At 48.3% G+C, this 21977-nt stretch overlaps 1 protein-coding gene across 2 annotated transcripts in view; it reads left to right on the top strand.

The window, feature by feature from the left end:
* SLC10A7 (solute carrier family 10 member 7) overlaps nucleotides 1-14647 on the top strand; it is a 209607-nt gene extending 194960 nt beyond the window's left edge. For both annotated transcript variants that reach the window (XM_080672621.1, XM_080672620.1), the window contains 2 exons: nucleotides 10533-10678; nucleotides 12210-14647. In XM_080672621.1, coding sequence (XP_080528747.1) covers nucleotides 10533-10678; nucleotides 12210-12239 — 176 coding nt within the window. In that variant the 3' untranslated portion in view covers nucleotides 12240-14647. The remainder of the gene's footprint in view (nucleotides 1-10532; nucleotides 10679-12209) is intronic.
* The last annotated feature ends 7330 nt before the right edge of the window (nucleotides 14648-21977 follow it).

The raw sequence follows: 21977 nt of genomic DNA, 5'->3' as shown, positions 1-21977 counted from the left end.
GGCAACCAGGCCGGCAGGGGAGGGCAGTTAGGGTGACCAGGTTGGCAGGAGAGGGCAGTTGGGAGGGACCAGGCCTGCAGGGGAGGGCAGTTGGGAGGGACCAGGCCTGCAGGGGAGGGCAGTTGGAGGTGACCAGGCCGGCAGGAGAGGACAGTTGGGGGCGACCAGGCCGGCAGGGGAGGGCAGTTAGGAGTTGAACAGGCCAGCAGGAGAGGACAGTTGGGGGCAACCAGGCCAGCAGGGGAGGGCAGTTAGGGTGACCAGGCTGGCAGGACAGGGCAGTTGGGAGTGACCAGGCCTGCAGGGTAGGGCAGTAGGGAGCGACTAGGCCTGCAGTGGAGGGCAGTTATGGGTGACCAGGCCAGCAGGAGAGGGAAGTTGGGAGCGACCAGGCCTGCAGGGGAGGGCAGTTTGGAGTGACCAGGCCTGCAGGGGAGGGCAGTTGGGGGTGACCAGGCTGGCAGGGGAGGGCAGTTGGGGGCGACCAGGCCGGCAGGGGAGGGCAGTTGGGAGCGACCAGGCCTGCAGGGGACGGCAGTTGGGGGCGACCAGGCCTGCAGGGGACGGCAGTTGGGGGCAACCCGGCTGGCAGGGGAGGACAGTTGGGGGCGACCAGGCCAGCAGGGGAGGGCAGTTGGGGGTGACCAGGCCGGCAGAGGATGGCAGTTAGGGGCAATTGGGCTGGCAGGGGAGCAGTTAGGCATTGATCAGGCTGGCAGGGGAGTGGTTAGGGGGTGATCTGGCTAGCAGGCAGGCAAGTGGTTGGGAGCCTGCAGTCCTGAATTGTGAGAGGGATCCCAGATTGGAGAGGGTGCAGGCTGGGCTGAGGGGACCCCCCCCCCTACCGTGCACAAATTTCATGCACCGGGCCTCTAGTTTTGATAATAAAATGCAATGAAATTCTAAATCAACCAGGCATAGCGACGTCCAAACTGGCAAGCCTATGTTTTTCTCCTATCACAAGGTTGAGGTGAACATTAAATCAGAAAATAGATATGAGGACGCTTTGAAATATTAAAAGCAGAAGGCTCTAGTATTTCTTGGGTGCCTACTACATGCTAGGCACTGTATTAGGCACATAGATTGCCTTATCATCTCATTTATTCTTCACAGCAATCCTGCACAATAGCTATTATTGATCACATTGTCCACACTAGAAAACCAAGCCTCAGAGAGGTTCCCCCAGTTCACACAGAGCTGGCCCGCAGCAGCTCCTCGGTCCACCTCCAGGATCTCCTGGTGTCCTCTCGCTCCCCCTTGTTACTAGACTCGGCTCTGAACCTGGCCCACCTGGAATCACCCAGGAGCTGTCCAGTAACAGCGGTGCCGGGACCCCACCCCACACCCATTAACTCGGAATCTTTCAGTCATCGTTTTTAGAAAGCCACCAAGGTGATTCTGAGGTGCAGCCGGGGCTGATGGCCACTGCCTTGCACCACTTTTTGTGTCTGCACTTACGTTCCACTGTGTTCTAACAAGACAGGATTATACCTACTTATTTGTTCATAAAATTGGCCATTCGTGTGTACCGATTTGTGGAATCCACAATTCTCTGTGTTATTAGATGCGTTAAGTACTCGGTGGTTAAGAAGGACAGAGGAGATTAAAAAAAAATCATCGTTTCCAGAAATGGCTCCCAGAGTTTTCTTAATTTCTTCTTCTAAGAGTCTTTCACATGCGTTCTTAACTGCCCAATTCATGTATCATTGAGAATAAGTGAAGTGCAGGAGCCAGTGGGCAGGATGCCATCTGGTCAGGTTACACCGTGGAAACCTGAGGCAGCCTTTTTAAGAAAGGTGGATTTAAGAATAAATAATTGATTTCTAATCCCCCAAATCAAAACTGCCTTGTTCTTTTATGTCAGAAGGCACCTTTTCTGAGGTTTGTGTACATCATACACATGGTACCATCAAGAAGAAAGTTACCACTCTAGCTGGTTTCTCAGTGGTTAGAGCATAGGCTCACGGTCCAAAGGGTTTCGGGCTCAATTCCCGGTCAAGGGCATGTACTTTGATTGTAGGCTTGCTCCCCAACCCGGGTCAGGGTGATTGTGGGAGGCAACCAACCGATGTTCCTCTCTCATGTTTCTCTCCCTCTCTCAGGTGAGGATTAAAAATTATATATATCCTCGGATGAGGATTTAAAAATATATATATACATATATATCCTCCAGTAAGGATTAAAAAAATATCCTTGGCTGAGGATATTTAAAAAAAAAAAAAAGAAGAAGAAGAAAGTTATCACCAGAGAGGATTATCAGCCATGTTGCTAATTTTTTTTTAAATATACATTAAAAACAATTATTGTTCATTGGGATCACAGCTTATGCACATTTACCACTTAACTAAGATTTTTGAAGCCTTCTGGAAGTTCCACTGTCCACTATTAAGAGGATTATGGATATGAAACTTTAGGGAAAACTGTTTTCTTTGCCTCAGACTTAAAAGCTTTTTCCTTTATTGATGTGACAACACGCCTAAAACATCCTATGAAACTAAACCAGGCTTTCCAGGGCCATCAGACGGCCGGCTCTGTGTTGATGACCCTGTCCAATACATTCTAGTGACTTTGCATGACTTTTGTCATGTGAAATCTTTGTTTCTATTTCTGATGTTCTCACGTCCTCGAGTGTGAACAGAAGCCAGACTTTCTCTTTAGAAGACAGACGACTCTTCATTCACAGCCTGGAAAAGTGAAAAAGTTATCTCTCTGCCCTCCTGCCCGCTGGTCTCCCTCAACATGGCGATGCCTGCTGGAGACACAGCCGCGTTCGAATGCAGGCTCCTCGCGCAGTTCTTCAGTTCATTCTTAACTCCCTGCTCGCTAATTACTCCTACGATGCTTCCAGACAGGTGAGGGCGCACCTAATCTTCTGAGGCTGAAACCTTCCCTTGGTGGAGTTAAATGTTTCATTCCAGCATCTGGTGAGCCCACTCAGCCCGTTCATTAAACATCTTTTCCCACCAGAACGTGCCTATTTCAAAACACAAGCAACACCAGATGCTCATTTTGGACTAGTTTGCATCTTTATTGACATAAAACTGTCAGCCACGTGGTAGCATTACAGCCCAGGTAACTGAAGGCAAAAACACAAGCTTTGATTTTCCGAATGGGCCGGAAATGCTCGCGAACCCACTTCTATGCCAAGTGAGTTGAAGGCCAGCCACACAAGCCCCTCGTTGAAAGGATCGCCTCTCTCCCTTTCAGACCTTTCCCGTGTAACTGTTACTCTTAGGCCTCACCCTCTGGTGCGCTGTGCTAATGCTGTCAAGCAGCTCTTTGCGCCGAGGCTATGTAACTTGCCCCATGATGGTCACTTGGGAGTTAAGGGGTGGGCGTGGTGTTCCAGCCCAGAGCTTTCTGACTTGGCTGTCAGGCCTCTCCTACTGCACTGCACTGCCCCGTGCAGGCTCCTGGGTAGGATGGATTATCGATCGCTGCATGGAACATCTGTGTTACTAAAAACTAGCTTGCTTTGGGACAATCCTTCCTGAAAGCCTTTTGTAACCAAATTCCAAAACTGCTGTTGGACCTTATCAAAGCATCGTTTCGTGCTCTAGAAATGTTACAGAAAACCGGAGAAGAACCAAGCAATACTTAGAGAGATGGAGTTACATTTATTACGCGCGGGTCCAGAGGAAAATGTCTCTCAAATTCTGGGCCCCAACGTGGAGGAATTTTCCCTACTTATATGTTTTTACCCTCTTTGTCTCCCAAATATGGGGTGTTTCCATCCCCCCTTTGCAAGTTCTTAAAGAGCCCCTATGTGCTGGGGCCTTGAGACCTCAACCAAAGGCTTGGCCTGGTGCCAGCACTGATAAGTTCATCCAGGGAAGGTTTAATGGCTTCTCTGAAGTGGGAGTGGTCTTATTTTCCTTATTATTTAAGCAAGCAAGCATTTACAGAAGCCAAATAGCAGGGTTAAAATTTCAAATAGCAGTTTTTATATAAGATGGATGCTTCAGAAATGCCACAGAATGGCCCCTTCGTTTAGTCATGGAAATAAATCAGTGCCAGCGAGTTTGATTTTCTGTGATTATTTGTCTCCGAGAGAAAGACTGTGGGGTGAGTGTGTGTGTGTGTACATGTGCTGGGGACGGGGACACAGAGCTTGGCATTTAGCGATGCCGGACAAGAGGGTTCGTGTTTCTCAAACTCTGACTGCCTTACTGGACTGCATTTTGATTGGGGAGACCGTCTATCCCATTGGTCGGCAAACCATGGCTCATGAGCCACATGCGGCTTGCGAGCCGCGGTTTGCCGCTCTGTTGACTAATGAGTTTGCCAACCACTGTCATATACTACCCTTTACCTCTTTGCACACAATATGCCACAATTGCCTAATCCTCACAGCTTCCAACTACACGGTAACATTTAGTCTAGTCCAGTGGTCAGCAAACTCATTAGTCAACAGAGTGGCAAACCGCGGCTCACGAGCCGCATGTGGCTCGCGAGCCGCAGTTTGCCGACCACTGGTCTATCCCAATGACTGTTAAGGCAAACATAGGCTTTCCTGAGAGATCCACTGACCAGGGAGAGCAAGAATTCAAGTAACAATGTGTAGGGCATTTGGATAGTAAAGTTATGGATGTTTCTAACTAAGAACAAATGAAACAAAAGTGGGAAATCACCATGACAACTAAAGAGAGAAGCCACTGGACCCCCGATTGGCCAGCAGCTCTCTCCAGAACTCAGTGGAGAGTCGGAGGAAGCACTTAAATGGGAACAAGTCGTGTGAATTCAGGCGAGCGGATCTTTGAAAGACAGGAAATGGTCCAGGTGAGTGGAGTAGACCATCTCTCAGCCACGTGAGAAAGTAAGCGTAATATCAGATTCCAAAAGACACAAGGGGCGTTTTCAAAATATTTCCTCTCCTGCTCCTATTTTTATCCTATAAAATACAGTCCTCCCCAGAGGGTGTGTGTGAACAATTCCCTTTACAGTCCAGTGGAGCATCAGGTATGTGTTCCACATCCTGTCACTTTCAACAGGAAACATTACTTTAGCACCTATTCCTAAATAATCAATCCCTTACGTATTGAGTACCGTCCTGTGCTGTGCTTAAAAACACCATAAGAGAGTCAACGAAAATTATAATCCTTTGCCGGTGTTCAGGGGAAACAAAACCTACACAAAAAAGAGGAAGACACCCACGGGGGCCACCTTCATGGTGCAGAAAAAGACAGAGCGGAGCCCAAGAGAACCCGTGGCAGGATTTAGGCACCTGGTGAGAAAGGACGAGCCCCGGTGGGCTCAGCTTCTACAAAGACAAGGCAGGGCTGGGCCGGAGCCGTGAGGGCAACGGGCAGCGGAAAGTTGGGTTTGATGGAGTTAACATAGCCTCATGGTGAAAAGTAAAGTAGGCTGGGGTCTAAGTCTGCCTCCACCAACCGCCCTGATGTGTGATGGCAGACAAGTCACTTAACTGCTCGAAACCTCGGGTTCCTCATCTTTAAGTGGGAAAACTGCCACCCTCGGCTGCTGAAGGATTAAATGAGAGAACGCAGGCAAAGCACTGGGCGTGCAGCGAGCACTTACTACAGGGGGGTGGGAACAGTGGTTTGCACTGAAATTGAGTGGGTAGAGGATTCGATGAATAGGCTCTGGAAAGTCCTTGTGATTCTTGAGCAGGGAGTGGGCTTTCATTGATATGGGCTTTAGGAAGATGAATCTGACTGGTCTGCAGCATTGATGAAGGGAAGAGTCTGAAGACGGGCTCTGGCAGGAGGCTGAAGAGTCATTTTGGCTTGATTTGTTGAGGAACTGAATTAGGAAGGTGTAGTGAAAGCTGAGGGAAGGGGAATGGTGTGTGGAGGGGAGACTCTGCAGGAGCGTCATGTAGAGCTGGTGGCTTCCTCTGGAGTTGGAAAAACAAATGGGATTAGTCACGGTGATCCCCCAAGTTTGAGTTGTAGAAGCTGGGTAAGCCAGTGGCAGAAAAGGGGATACTCATCCCTTAGTTGGGGGAAAGTTGAGGTAGTCAAGGCCCCAAGAAGGCAGGGACTTTGCCTGTATTCTACTTATGTCCTCAGCACGGGAACAGTAACTCACAGACAGCAGAGGCCCAAAGAGTATTTTTTAATGAATGGATAGATAGATAGATAGATAGATAGATAAGGAGATAGATAGAGAACAGTGTGTACCTACAAGTAAAATAAACTCTAAATAATGATATGAAGTCAATAGTTTTTATATTGTGAACTATAAATAACCCTTTAGTGGGAATTATACAAAGGCCCATGTTTAATCTCTGAAGACGGATATCTGTTTCTCAAGGAAAAATAGAAAACAGTTCATCCAGTAGAAAGTAGTAACTTGAAACTCGAACACTGATACAAAGGGAATATTGTAATTCAGAGAACATAAAATAAACATATTTAAAATGGGGAGGGGGAGGGCCTGTTCCGGTTCATATTGTTTTATCCCTTCCATCCTGGGAACAAAGAATAAAAGAAAAGGATAAAAGAAACCCCTTCCTTGCTTGTTAGAAGAAGAAAGCTTGCACTTGAAGTTCCTACCAGGCAGATGTCTGTTGAAAGCTGTGCTTATGGAAGATGCTGCCGTGTCAAACTCTGTTGGGTAATTTTAGACGAATGTGTCATGTGCGACATGGAAATGTGGCGTGCTGTACATTAGGGATTTCCCAAGTGCTCGCTCGCATCAGGCAGTGACGTGCCGCGAAAGGGCTCTTTATCTAGCCACACGGTGTGCGTGTAGAGCAGTGGGGAAATGCTTTGGGTGGAAATTACTTTAGTCAGAAAAAGAATCCATTTACAGTGTGCGCCTTCTAACATCTTTCAGACAATGCATTGTATTAAAGAGGCACTTTTTGATTAATGTTTTATAAACATTTTCAGCATGACAGCTTAAAGTCCCTGTAAAATTGTAAATGCATGCCTAGTGTTCACTTCCATAAAGTCAGATGCCACCTCATAAAGTCTCGTTGGCTCCTGTCAGCCATGGTGACACAGAATCAGTACCTGGGAGCATTAAAATTAATTTCCTTCATTTATATTACTGCAGTGATTGCGAGATGAAAAGAGTCCTATATTTAAATTTTACTTTTAAAAGAAAACTCTTCCTAGTGAGTTTGGTTTTTTAAAATCATTGCACTTTTTTTTACCTAGTTAATGAATGCAATAAAAATGGAGTCATAGTCAGCACTATGATGGAGTCTGGAAAAATACAAACCCATTCATTCAACGCACTCCTCTTGAACACCTACTGGTTGCTCAGAGCTGAAGAAGAAATGGTCTCAGACCCTAAGAAGCTTAGCTCAGTGAGGAAAACACCCAACGATACCAAGTGCTGGGACCCCGGGCTGAGATGAGCCCCAGGTTTGGTGAGCACAGATCTGAAAGCCAGCCTTGGATGCAGCTTAAGAATGAAGGGCTGAAAGGCTGAGCTGGTCAAGAAGTGGGTGATGGGCGTTCCAGGCAAAAGGAGCTTAAGTGCGAAGGCCCACAGGCGGGACAGGGCATGGGGATGGCGCACGGCTGGGCTGGTGAGGAAGGAAGCACAGGTGCTCCTCATGGCTGAGCACAGAGGCGGGAGAGGGGAGGGGTGGGGAGACACAGAGGGAGTGGGGGCCGGTCAGAAGGCCCTTGTCCCGTATGGTAAACGCCTGCATGATTTGACGTGATGAGACTGTGCTCAACAGTGGTCACTGCGGTGCAGAGTGGAAGGTGGCTTGGACAGGATGGCCTGTCTGGAGGTGGTGTGGGAAGTCCAGCACAGGCAGGAGAGACCTTCCTCCCGGTGAGGTGGAGGGTGGATTTGGGTCCACAGAAGGTAGAGGTCACTGTACACTGGAAGCTTCTTGAGGGTAAGGACTTGGCTCGTCTCTGTCTCTCTCTCTGGGGTGGTCCCTACAGTCGCTTAGTCCCTCATCCACAGGAAGTCACAAGAGCCCCTCCAAGGAGAATGAGCCCACAAGGACTTCTGCCTGGAAAGCTTTCTGCACACCAGGCCTGTTCTGCTTCGAGGAGTTGCAGTCCCCATGGCCTCTGAACTGAAGACCTCGGCGTCTCCCCTGACATGGAGAACTGGAAGCCCAAGTTGCCTGCGTTGCAGTTCCGGCGTCACCATGGGGAAAGTATCCGTTTCCTCGCTAGGAAAACCGTGCACAGGGTAGCTTCATCAGCCTCCGGATTATTGCCAGGCCTAGTTCAGTTAACGTGGGAAAGCGCGAGACGGACGCGCATGGCATCTAGTAAGCGCTCAGTACACGCGAACCATTTTTACCCTTAGCATTGCTGTCTCTCTACCTAATCCGTCACATCCAATGGATTTCCGATGTCTCGGACACTAGGACACCTTGTAGGTCTTGCAGTCAGTTTCTTGTTGACTTACGGTAGCAGCGGCCGCCTGACTGTCTCCCTGGCTTCCCTTCTGTGCCCAGTGACTCTGAGCCCGAGGCTTAGCCAAGGAAGGACACCTCAGGCATTGTAGCCCAGCAGCCACGGTCCTCGAATTTGGGGTCAGAAACCCCTGCTCTGATCACCTTTAGGGGCAAATATTCCCATATTTCATGCGCTCCCTGGAGCCCCACCTTTCCTTCACCCCCATTCCCAGCTTCTCAGCATCATCCCTTTGGACCAAATCATCTTTCCTGGAAACAGGGTGGGTGTGTTCACATCTTCTCCTTTTCTCATCAGAACAACTTTCCAATGTCAGATGTGGCTTTTCAACTGTGAACAGATTGAGCATATTGTTTTTTAAGAGAAACCTTTGACTTTTATATCGACGAGAAGACAGAAACTGTGCAAAAACCTCAACCTGTACTTTTGCAGCTCTGAGGGACGTTATTGGGAAGAGTGGAGTGTTTTCTGTTTACGGCAATGGCATGTGAGGCCAGGAGAAAGAAAGCAGCATGAGAATGCATGTTTAGTAAAGGTTTGAAATTCACCAGAAGCACAAGTAATTAAAAACGCAGAGCTTTCCCTCGCCGGGTTATAATAAAAGGTGGTTTCTGTGCCATCACTGGGTGCTTGGGAGCTGCGGTCCTTTTCAGAAGCTATTTGAAAGAAACGAGGAGAAGGCTAAGCTATTACAGCGATTCAGGTGACAGAGCTGATACACGTTCACACCCATCCTGACAACCGGGCCGTATTAAAACCATCCTATCTAATAAAAGAGCAATATGCAAATTGACCATCACTCCAACACACAAGATGGCTGCCCCCATGTGGTAAAAAATCCTGCCCCCATGTGGACACAAGATGGCCACCACAAGATGGCCAGCAGGGGAGGGCAGTTGGGATGGACCAGGCCTGCAAGGGAGGGCAGTTGGGGGTGATAAAGTCTGCAGGGGAGGGCAGTTAGGGGTGACCAGGCTGGCAGAGGAGGGAACTTGGGGGCGACTGGGCCTATAGGGAAAGGCAGTTGCGGGGGACTCAGGCCTGCAGGGGAGGGCAATTAGGGGTGACCAGGCCTGCAGGGGAGGGCAGTTAGGGGAAAACAGGCTGGCAGGGGAGCAGTTAGGCATCAATCAGGCTGGTAGGGGAGTGGTTAGAGGTGATCAGGCTGGCAGGCAGAAGCGGTTAGGGGCAATCAGGAAGGCAGGCAGGCGAGCAGTTGGGAGCCAACAGTCCTGGATTGTGAGAGGGATGTCCGACTGCCCGTTTAGGCCAATCCTACTGGGATCGGGCCTAAACGGGCAGTTGGACATCCCTCAAAGGGTCCCAGATTAGAGAGGGTGCAGGCTGGGCTGAGGGACAACCCCCACCCCCAACACAAATTTCGTGCACTGGGCCTCTAGTTGGTAATAACAGTTCAACTGCCAGTGTCTGGATTATGTTATGGAAGCTTAATAGATACACACTATAGTCAGCTGCTTACCAAATATGCACACCGTGCCCTTGGTGTAATAGAGTGTAGACTCAGGAAGTAGTGTTCATGTACCTGAATTCCATTAAAACTTTCAATGTGGGTTTAAACAGTCAGCGCTAGTCTTAGAGTTCGCCTGCCATATGCAATGTTGTATAACATGCCTTGAGACCCTTGGCCAAATGAGAACATGCAAAGCCTTTCTTATTTGGCTAAAGTACCCTCCTACTTACAGCAGTGTGTACCATATGTTATCTGACCATATCCTTCCAGCTCTCAAAAGTGAACTTTGGGGCTTTGAAATGGTGCCAGGAAGGCCTCCCTATTTCACGACTAAGCAAGAAAGGATCCATTTTGAACTTTGGCCTCTCTGAGATTTTTCAGCCTTCCTGAAGCAACTCTACTCCACGCTATCTCCTCCCCTCCCCTTGTTAGACAGGCTGCTCATGCAGCAAGAGTTATTGGTGCCCTCAAATACGGAGCACCTTTTGAGCTTTCACTGGTTCCAGGTGGAGCTCAGAGCTTATGTAGTGAAAAGAAGATGAACCGACTTGGTGACTCATTTGAGACCTTCCCTTTCCAGTCCTGTGAACACCCCCGGGGGATGTAGCAATGACCTATTCCAAGTTCCAATGTTAATGGAGAATGTCCTTAATTGATGACAGACTGAATGTGCCTCTTGATTTCCTCCCTTTGTCCATCAGGAATCCCAATGCTGAAGATCGTGTTCGCAGGCCACGAGCACCTCTCCTTAATCTCCGTCCCTCTGCTCATCTACCACCCAGTGCAGATCCTCCTGGGGAGCGTGCTGGTGCCCACGATAAAGTCGTGGATGGTGTCGCGGCAGAAGGTGGGACTCAGGACAGATCTTATTTGGATCCGAATCAGATTGAAATGCTATTTCTGAGTGTTAGCTGTTCACACACTGCATGTTCTCATTCTCAGTGGACATATTTCCTTAACTAAATTTCAATAATGATGCATGGATCCACTTCAGTCTGAGCAGGAGCGTTGAGGTTAAATGTTTTGTATGGTTATAAAAGTACAATTATACTTAAAATGCAGCTTGCAAAGCTCTTTTCCATTTGCTCATACTGAAGGGCATGGTGCAATGGGGTGAATGTTCAGTAAATACACTCAAAGCACATGTGACCCGTGAGCCAGCAGCAGCCGGCTCTGCCCCTGCTCACTGGTGACCTGGGCCACATCACTCCTCTGCCCCTCAGTGTCTGCCTCTCAAGGACTGATGCTGATATCTCCTCCTCAGAGTTGTGGGAGAGCATGTGGCAGGTGTCTGACAAAAGCTAGCTGCTGTGGTTGTCGTTCCTGTCACTGTTGTCCATTAGTGTCTGCAACACTGTTTGCAGCAGCTCCGCTACCCCCGCTGTACAGGTTGGGAAATGGACTCAGAGTGAGCAACTTGCCCCAGGCCATGTGGGTGCTTTAGTCAGTGTTAGAGTTAGGACTTGAACTCTGGTCTCTTTGGCCCCCAAAACCTTTCCCCTGCACCATGAGGACATTCCAGACAGAAGTGCACACTGCTTTTCGAAGATGCACCCTAGGTCCCAGGCTCCTACCTGGAAAGATTAACGCACCCAACACTGTCGCTCGTTTAGTTACTTAACAAAGTGCTAGTGAGTGCCACTCTGCGCTGGGCATGACTCCAGGCCTGGTCCTCCCACTCAGGGTTGGTAGAGGAGCATGTTAGTACCTTATTCTTCACTGTTTACCTATTTTGAAAACTTTCAGTTAGACTTATGCTTACATTTATCGATGTATGTGTGCTTTTTGGACCAGAATTTCTACATATATATTTTGACAAAGAATGAAGAAAATTATCTGAAAATCCTGATACCCTAATAATAATATACAGCCATAGCAAATAGCAAACTAATCAGAGTGAACTTTTCTAAATGTTCCAAAGCCCTGGCATTTGTTCTGCAGATAAGAAGCATTTCCAAGGGGGAGACGACATTGGACAGTGCTGTTCAGCTTCCCACATTGGGGCCACTGTCTAACTTAGAATAAGCCAGAGGCTTAGGGTGTTATCCCTCCCATTTGAGCACAAAAACAAACACAGAGCACCCATCACAAGGGTATCCTCGAAGGCCCTGCAGACAAGACCAATTGAGACCTGCGGCCAACCCCAGTGCACAGGGGACTGTGTGAGTGGCCAGGCCAGGCTGGGGAGGTGACAGCCTGCAGGCCAGAGAGGTGGGTGGGCAATGTCTGTGTCACAGAGGTTTGGGTCAGTGGTTACCTAGTGCTCTCTGGGTGGGCCTCTTCCTTCTCGTGGCATCGATGATCTGGTATTTATTGACACTTCCACTCGGCTCATGGATGCTGTCCAACTCTGACCTGCATCTTCTCCTCTCTTGCAGGGAGTGAAGCTGACGAGGCCAATCGTATAGCACAGGCGGTGCCCGGTCTGCGGCGATGTACATATGTACAGGGTTGTGCACAGTCCTGAGACGCGTACTTGTGAATTTTGCTTCGATGCATATTTTATTTTTTTACACACAGAAAATGATATAACTGTTGAAGTGCCTTAAAAATGTATTTGACAAGAGCGTTATTTCCAAAACTGACTTTGTTGGTTACTGCCAGGGATGGTGCAGTATTTTGGAGTTGTTTATCATAAGTGACAAAAGCCCCAGCTTTGTGCATACAACTCTGTCATGGTTACTGTACTCTTCGAAAGGAGGTCGTACCATCAGAGAAATGCCCTTCCGAAGACGGGGACAACTTCCAAAGTCTTTATCACAAGGACTTTGATTTACTGTGTGATTTTTTTCTACAACTGTGACATGCCTCTTATCAACTCCGCGGGAGTCATAGACTGAAAAGCATAAGTTATCTGCATTCCTTGACATCATTTTTTTAGACATTCCTTCAAATAGTTTCCACACAGAAATTCCTCTGTGCCATGATCAGAAATTGTGATATTATGTGTCTTAAATTTACTATAAGCTGCTTCAAAGAAAAGACCTGATGGTTGAGTTATGAGTCAATTAAGTGACGTTTTGAGGAAAACTAAAAGATATGTTTTTCAAAATCATAGATTTTTCATTTTTCTTCCAATTTAATTTCTTTCCTATTTTCCAACACACTCGCAAACTCATAACAGCCAAATGTGAGACATAAAATTGTTATCAGTTTGAGAGCAACAGCAATTAATGATGGACTATATTCACGTTCCACGACTGAGAAAAACTTTTTCCTGTTACATAGATGTGCTGAGCACAAATCACCCCTTTTAGCGAGAAGCAGCCTGTTACATCCTTGAATTAAGCATACTTACAGCATTTGAGACAAGTTATGAATGAAATTTTCCTTGGCAGACTTGACAAAGGATTGCGACATTAAAAAAAATTTAAATCAGATTGCTGTTATGAATAAATGGAAATATGAAGGTCATAGATGCAAACAGATGTTACAGATACACATTCTTTCTAGCCAAATGGAAAGAAAAGTGGGCACAGAAAATGCAAAACCACTTATTGGCCAAACTATTAAGTAAAATTCGTTCCCAATTGGGCTTCAGCTTTCAAAACAGTATCGAATATTTGCCTCTGCGATGGCTGGAGAGCATTCACTGGACCCAAAGAGAGAATAAAGCAATATATAAAATCAGGGGACACTCTCTCTGCTTCCTGCACATCCTCTGTGACATCCTCTCCATGTGTCTTTCTTGATTTGACAGACAAGATCGGCACCTGGGGTCACACCGGGCCACCCTGTCCTTGGCAGCTGTCTTCTTATTTTGTCAACAAAAGAAAATAATTCCTTAGAAACCTATCGAGTTTATCCATAGTGTAACTTTGTATTCTTGTTACTACCAGGTCTCATCTCCTGTGTGCTTCTTCTGACTCATTTCCGCATCACTGAAGTTCACAAATTTCCGAACAGTTATCCTCGGTGTCAATTCTAAAGCTAGTGCCAGACCTTGCATAAAACTATGCTAAATGGGCTATTTGTCAAGAGTTTTCATTGTCGAGACTTTTGCTTGTAATTTTGCTTGATACTTTAGATGCCTACAAATAATGGAGCTCAGAAAGGTTTTTGTGTTCTGTTCCTGTAAACTTCTTTAAAGTTCAGAGTAAGTGAAATTGAGTAACAATAAAAGCTAGCATTAGAATACTGTTTTTCCCCCCCAACTTATCTACCTCTCTTGTCAAACACCTGTAGTAGGTGTGTGATTATGGGATAAAATTCAACTGAAAATACTATAACATCTTTTGCTTTAAAAAAAAAAAAAGTCTTTTTTTTTTTAAATAATCTACATGGTGAATTTTGGTGGCTTTAGTGATATGTTTATGCCTATTTTTTTTACACAAATGCTGTGGCATATTTTTCCATAAAGAAAAAACAGAATTAAAATTTATTTTTAATTCATGTTTATTGGGATTTAATTATTCATGTCTGAAAATACTTTATTATGTTTATGTACTGTCAAGCTATCTGTTCTATGCATTTGTCTAAGTGTATTTATGAAAGAAATAATTAGATTATATTTATGTTTACCCATTTTTCCACCTGGATTTTTTTTAATGGCTGTTATGAAATTTGATTTTTTTAGTGGGTGATAATGTTTATCTATTCTTATGTTCTTTTCTAAGTTTTAAAATTTTTGTGTTTTTTTTTTTTCAAATTCTTTTCTATTCTGTTTAAATTAACACACCTCTGGCTAATGTTCAGTGTTTGTTTATGCTAAATACCAAATTTTTTCAAAAGGGTTGGTAAAGTAATGAAGTGGATTATTTATGATGAATGGAAGATGAAAAGGATTCTATGATTAAACAAAGAGATGTTTCAGAAATCACAAGAGAACCTGTGTCTTATTGTTAGCCTGATTTCAGATGCACTCCCAATGCCTTCTGAGAACCTGCAGATTTCTCTTGAGTCACCCAAACACTATTGTATCATTTGTGGTGAAATAGACACAAGCTCCACCATCTTCCCAGGTATCCTTCTCAGTACTTTCTCCAGGCCATAAATTTAAAGCCAGAAACAGCCCTGGCTTTTGTATCAGAAATACGATATGTGTTCTCTGCATCAGAGTTGAGGACCAAAAGAGAAACATACCCAGCAGAAGTGATAGATTTTAGGTGATCTGAATGCTTGTTACCCTTGTTATTCTTTTGAGAGATAGAAAAGATGAAACCCTAGAATGCCTTTTCCAAACCCAGTGTTTCCTTATGAGCAAGTTACTTTGTTTGAATTCCATGCCTCTGTTCTTGATTTGCTGTGCTTGGTTAGCAGTCTCTTCTCCCTGTAGGGTCGACAAGTGTCACCTGCCCCACCCGGCTTTCCTGCTTCCCAGAGGGCAAAGCTGGCTCCCCGTGATGTGCCCTTGGAAGACGCCTCCCGTCTTCTCAAACCTTTGCATCATCTGATTGTTACTTGAGGTTTCTGTCTCCTCCAACACAGTCTTCATCTCTATTTTCTTTCTGTGCCTAACGCAGTGCCTGGCTCGGAGTAGCAGCCACAAAAATGTGTATTGATTTTCCAAATTGTGATCTTAATAGCTAGGTCCTCACCTTCAAAATTGTGAGAGCTCTTATTATAGACTCCCTTTGAGTTAGTTATTTTGTTTACCTTGGCTATATACCCAAAGCGAGACTGCTGGGTTATGGGCGTTCTATTTTTAATTTCATGAGGATCCCCCATACTGTTTTCCATAATGACTCTTTCTGCAGTGCTAAACTGCGCCCCCCCAAAAAAGCCTTTAGTCAATCTGCTTTACGCCGAAGCTTTCTGTTTATCTGGGGGGAAATAAAATAAAAGGTTCAACATCCACCAAAAGGTGATATAGAGGAGATAAAATAAAACATTCCAGTAATAAAGACACCAAATCATAAGCGGGCATTTCTATAGGAGATGATGAGAAGAATGGATGCTCTTGGAAATCTTGGAGGAGCATGGGCTTCGCTCTTAAACCATTACATCCAGATATAAATTAAGATGTGCTCAGATGGACTGGGAGATTGCAACACTAGCAGTAACATTCAGTGCTCTGTGGGGCACACATGCCCACCCTGGTGATGCCAAGCTACCAGCATGCTGTTCCTCACGCTGGTGTCAGGAGGGATGCTGGGGACAGCTCTCCCGGGATGAGACGGCCAAGCCCAGCATGCCTCTGCACCACCGGCCATACTAGGTTCTTCACCCAGACTTTGCATTTGACTCTTGCAGCAACCCCAGGAGGAGATGTACTATTGCCGTCCCCACGGTGTAGCTAAGGAAACTGAGTCCAGAGAGGCAAACAGTGGTTGCAGGCCTCACAGCTCCTAGGTGAGCGGAGATTTCAACTCAGATTTTCCTGACTCCGGAGCCCACACGACTAACCACTAAGCAGACTCCTCCACAACCCTAAACTTCGGGAAACTAGCCTGATTCTAAACTCTGAAATCTGCCACCAAGGTTGATAAAGGATGTTGTTCTCCCCTTACGTGGAGTGAATCAAAGCCCCCCTCCCCCCGCCCCCACCTCAGAAATTCCAGACGATCGGAAGGAAGGCCCAGGTTCCTGCATACATCAGGCCCTGCTCAGAGCCCACGGAAGGGAAGGCAGCACACGGTGGACATGGGTCCTGGCCCAGCCCTGTTCCTGCCTCTTCCAGACGTGAAGTCCTGCAGCCGCGCCTGTCTGTGCTGAAGTCCTGGGGTCTGGGTCCACGCGTGGCCCTCGGAGTCCTAGGCGGGCTTTGCCAGCGTGGCTAGAACTCAGCTGTATTTTGCACCAGGACTTTCCTGCCCCGGGACCCCCTGCTATTACCACCTCCTGGGCGGGCCATTGTGACAGTGCTCCCCGCCCCCCTAGCAGTCCTCCAGCTCCAGCCCTAAGGATCCCCGCGTGCAAGGAAGACAGCACAAGATAGCGTGTGTATAGTTGGCTGCTCTGCTCACGAAGCCAAATTGAGAATTGAGTAGCAATTTGTTAGTGTCCCTTTTCCCTCCAGGATTGCCTTTCTTCCATCCAGGAAGCCAAGGTTTGTTATTGGGGTCGAATGAGAGAGTCCCTGCAAACAGTTTGTCACAGTGCCTGGCACGGGTGATAACCCAGTACGCGGCGGCCGCTATTGCTGCTCAGCGCGCATGGGGGCCGGGTAAACGGAATTGACGTGCGGCCTCAGACACGTGGAGTCTGGCGTCGGGCTCTGGGCTGCACGCCTTCTCATGCACCAGTCAATTCATGAAGACACTGATTTTGAATTGTAAGATGGTTGCCTCAATCCTGGCTTCCAGCCCGCGTGAGAAGGCGCTCCCAGCCCACCGAGGCTGCCCGGGCCTTGCCTTTTCCTGCCTTCTCCAAAGAACTCCCCCCAGAAACTGTGCCCGCTCCCCTCCAAGCCGGAGTCCGGCTGAGAACCGCGATGATGCGGCTGACGGGCAGAGCTGCGCATGTGGACGCTGATTTACAGACGCCTGGCTGGGATGAGTTCTGACTGTGCGCCTGGCTCTAGAGCAGACCAGGCCCTCTGTGGTCCTGGCCCTCCCGCTCCTAGGGCGGGTCCTTGAGCTCTGACTGTGTCCAGGCTGAAATGTCCCCTTTACACTTCATCAAGCGCCACCATGGCCCCGAAGTGGCTGTCTATCCCTTTTAAGCCCCCCCACCCCGCCCCCCCCACATCCCTTACAGGGGTCCTCAAACTTTTTAAACAGGGGGCCAGTTCACTGTCCCTCAGACCGTTGGAGGGCCGGACTATAGTTTAAAAAAGAAACTATGAACAAATTCCTATGCGCACTGCGGGCCCGGGACGAGTCGGCTGCTAAGCAGGACAGGCAGCGGCACCCGGTGGGCGGGATAAATGTCCTCGGCGGGCCGCATGTGGCCCGCGGGCCGTAGTTTGAGGACCCCTGCTAACATTTCTAGGAATTCTGGTCTTCAAGTCTTCCCACCAGTGGTGGCAACTTTTGAGCCACGCCCACAGTGTTAGTCACCTTCTGTAAACCAGCAAGGACGCCCAGATCTGTGGCCCTGAGCTCACATTTCCAATTTCATTTGGACATTCGCACCTGAATATCCCCAAGGCCCCTCTAACCCACATGAGGAAAAGTCAATAACCTCTCCCTACATTCACCCTCCCCAAACCAGTTTCCCCTGTTGGCATAGCAACCTCCCCAACCTGCTTCCTATGTTGGCATAGCAACCAGACCTAGCATCCTCCCCCTCAGCCTTCACAGCTCACTTTTGATCTTCAGTTAGCAAATTCTCTTTATTCTGTCTGCAAAACTTCTTAATTCCTGCCTTCTTCTCCATCCCACTGCTGCTATCTTAAAAGACCTTCGTTAGTGTTCTTTTTCCCTCCAGGATTGCCCTTCTTCCATCCAGGAAGCCCTTTGCTGACGTTTATCAATCACCTGCCATGTGCTGGGCACTCTGCTAAATGCTTTCCATGAATTATCCCGTTTAATTCTGTGACAGTTTTGGACATTGGTGTAATTGCTCCCATTTTACAGATGAGAAAATGGAGGCTCCAAGAGACCAAGTTCCAGGTGCCAGAACTTATAAGTGACAAAGTCTGATTTCCACCTGGACGGCTGACTGGGCCAGCACCTGGGCTTCCCTCCCCCGCTGCACTACTGACTGGATTCTCAGCGCCCCCCCCCCCCCCACACACACACACACACACTCACATTCCCCGCTTATGAGACACAGTCTTTGGTTTTCAGTTGTATAAAGAACATCTTCACTTGCTAATTTATCACTCATCAGGTTGTAGAAAATTATCATTTTCCACATGTTCTCCCTCTCCCCCCCCCCCCCCCACCCAAATGATCAATTTCTTCCATGGGAACCTGCGTTGTTTATCTCTGTAACCCTGATAACTGACAGGATGCTTGCCTGATAGCAGGAACCTCGATAAATGTTTATGGAACAGTGGGTTAACCCTTAAAGCCCTCCAGGTTACTTCGCTGATTTTGGAGGACAGATGTCTTCAGATTGTGAAACACCATTTCTAGAAAGTAGCATGTGACTCTCAGTTATCATTCAGGAGATAGGAATCATCATATTATCTATGAATGTTCCAAAAATGATTTTTTAAAAATGAAAACCATCAGTAAAAATAATGACAACAATTTTGACCCCAGAGTAATTGAGACCCAAAGCATCTAGACCTCAGTCCCCCTCCAGATTCACATCCTTGTGTGGTCTCCCCTTTGGGAGCCATCTCTTTGGCTGAAATGCATGTGCAAAGGTCCTGAGGTCAGGGTCAGGCACCCAGCCCGGAGGAGCATGTGCCTTTTGGATCCAGGCTAGTCAAACAGGCCCCTGCCTCTATGCGTGTCATCTGCCTTCCATTTCCCATTTCCCCTGGACACAAATTCTGGAACATTAACCTCTCAGTCCCAAATGCTACGTTAGGATCCAACCAAAACACAACTGGCTGAGGCGAACACATGGGCAGATCCAAGGCAGAACTCTGGGCCAGGCAGCGAGGCCCGGGCAGGCCAGTTATTGTAAAGAGAGCCTTACATTGGGGCCTTTTACCTCTGGGTCACGGGTTCAAATCCAGCAAGGCCTGGCCTGACAGAAAATCATTACGGGCTCTGTGTCAGGCTGCCTGAGAGATGGGAAATAAATTCCTGTCTCCATCCAGCAGGAAAGTGTCCACATCGCACTTGGCACTGAGCGGCTCTCGACTCCGTGGAGACAGAGTAGAAGTCATGCGACAGTTGCCCAGGTCCCCGAGGTCAGGCGAACCTTCATGTCAGCGTTCTCTGCGTGGGGTCTGACAGCTCCCTCGTCACACCCGTTCAGCGGCACTTTATTAATCTGGTGGCTTGGTTTTTCTTTGAAGAATTGTTTAACAAGTAGTTTGAAATAATGGAACAACTGACAGGGAAAATATCTGATTCTGCAGCATCAAAAAAGAGTGGCCAAGATCACAATAGAGAAATACCTAAAATTTTTTCCTTGGCAGAGTTGGGCCGGGCAGGGCATGGCTAGGCTACTGTGAAGGTAGGGGGCTTCTGGGTGGGGCCGGGCAGGGCACAGCTGTTGCATGAAGCTCTTTGGGTGACGGGAACTGGGGGACAATTCCCTCTAGAGTATTGTATTTGTATCTCACTTCTGCCCTCTTAGAACCATCTAAGCCACCTGTCTAAAGGCAGTCCAAGCTCAGAAAAACCCCTTTTCCCCTTCCTGTGCAGACAGGCCTCCCAAACCTTCAGGAGCGTCTACCAAACATCCACAAGCTGGGTCTTCCTCACCCACCTGCCCTGGAGGGTCTGGCAAAGGCAGAGGGCGGCGAAACCTGACAGCACTGTGCGCCTGCGGTGGAGAGTTTCATCCTCAAAGGGGTCCTCTGCGACTCCCCCTAGGCTGGCTGCAGAGTCCCCCCTCGCCCCCCCTCGCCCTCCTGTGTCATTCAAGAAGCACCCAGTCCGCCCAAGACTCAATGGCTCTGGACAGATCGGGCCCACTGGTTGGTGTGGCTCCCTCCTCGGCGAGTGTGCTGTCTGGGATTCCCTAGGTCAGCCTGGGGCAGCTGTTGGCCCTTCTGTTGATGGAATCCAGCCAAATCACAGCGGATTGGCCAGCCCTCTAGACTCTAGAGCAGTGGTTCTCAACCTTTCTAATGCCGCGACCCTTTAATACAGTTCCTCATGTTGTGGTGACCCCCAACCATAAAATTATTTTCGTTGCTACTTCATAACTATCATTTTGCTACTGTTATGAATCGTAATGTAAATATCTGTGTTTTCCGATGGTCTTGGGCTCTACAGCAGCGGTTCTCAACCTGTGGGACGGGACCCACAGGTTGAGAACCGCTAGCAGGGTCACCGCTGCATCTGGATTGGCGGTGGGTGGGGGCAGGGGGTTGCCATGTGCATAGTCCCGGTGACAGCGTGCTGTGTCCCTCTCCCTGGCACACTGCACCGGAGCAGGGTTTTAAAGCCGAGGCCCTGTGCACGCACGCATATGTCCACCTGTGTGTCTAGTTATAAAGTCATACATGCTCCCAGAAAGGTTGAGAATGGAGCAGAGTGAAAAGGAGAAGCACTGCCCTGAGCCCCGGGCTGCCTGCCTCCCCGACATCCTCTGCTGCCCTGGGTCTCAGCCACAGGGGGCCCCTTCAGAAGTCACTAGGGTCTCCTTGCTTCCCCCAGAGTCCCCAGGGCTTCTTTCAAACGCAGCCTCTAGGTCCCCCCACATGGAAGAAATAGAGAACAAGAGGCCTGCAGTGCACGCCCCTGGGCAGAGAGACGCCATCTGAGGGCTGCCCTGCTGCCCATAAGGGGGAAGAGTCAAGGTCAGCAGAGGGGAATGGCCCCCAAGAAAGGCGGGACTGATGCTTGCCTGTCAGGCTGAACCTGAAGGAAGCCAGCTGTGGTCGCGTCCCTGGACTAGCCCTGATCTCCAGAAAATGGGACGCCCGGGGAACGAGCGCCCCCTGCTGGCCCAGCCCGAGCAGCGTGTCGGCAAAAGGGAGCAGCTGCCTGCTTGCCCTGGGCTTCCTCCCAGGCTGTGCTGAGGGAAGAATGAGGGTGGGTCCCAGTGATGACAAAGGGCTTGCTTGCCTGGACGTATAGAGAGGTTGTTTGTGCTGAGCCTGGTACACGGCAGATGCTCAATAAAACATTATGGAAGAGCCCGGCCGGCGTGGCTCGGTGGTTGAGCATTGACCTATGAACAAGGAGGTCATGGTTCTATTCCAGGTCAGGGCACATGCCGGGGTGTGGGCTCAATCCCCGATGGGGGGGTGTGCAGGAGGCACCCAATCGATGATTCTCTCTCATCATTGATGTTTCTCTCTCCCTCTCTCTTTCTTTCTGAAATCAATAAAAATGTATTTAAAAAAAAACATAATGGAAGAAAGTGACCTTCTACCGTGGCCCTGCCACTGCTTGGGGATGCCTCCTCTGAAACGGGGTGAGGATGACCTCATCCAGCTGCTTCCAGGATGAAATGAGGTCAGAAGAGTTAATGATGTCAACCCTACAGGGTGATGCAAACGTCAGGGATGGAGAGTCGAGTGCTGTGTGTCAAATATGCCTTGGGTGTAAGGATTTATTGGTTAAAAGGCAGTTCTTCTGATTTATCTCTTAACAGTCTTCTATTCATTGAATAAGAAAACCAAGTTATAGAATACCTCTGTCACACACACACCACCACCACCACCACCACCACCACCACCACCA

The sequence above is a fragment of the Plecotus auritus genome (genome assembly GCF_963455305.1).
Source record: "Plecotus auritus genome assembly, chromosome: 6".
NCBI lineage: Eukaryota > Metazoa > Chordata > Mammalia > Chiroptera > Vespertilionidae > Plecotus > Plecotus auritus.
The sequence above is the reverse complement of the archived record's forward strand: the minus strand, read 5'-3'. Positions and strand labels throughout refer to the sequence as shown.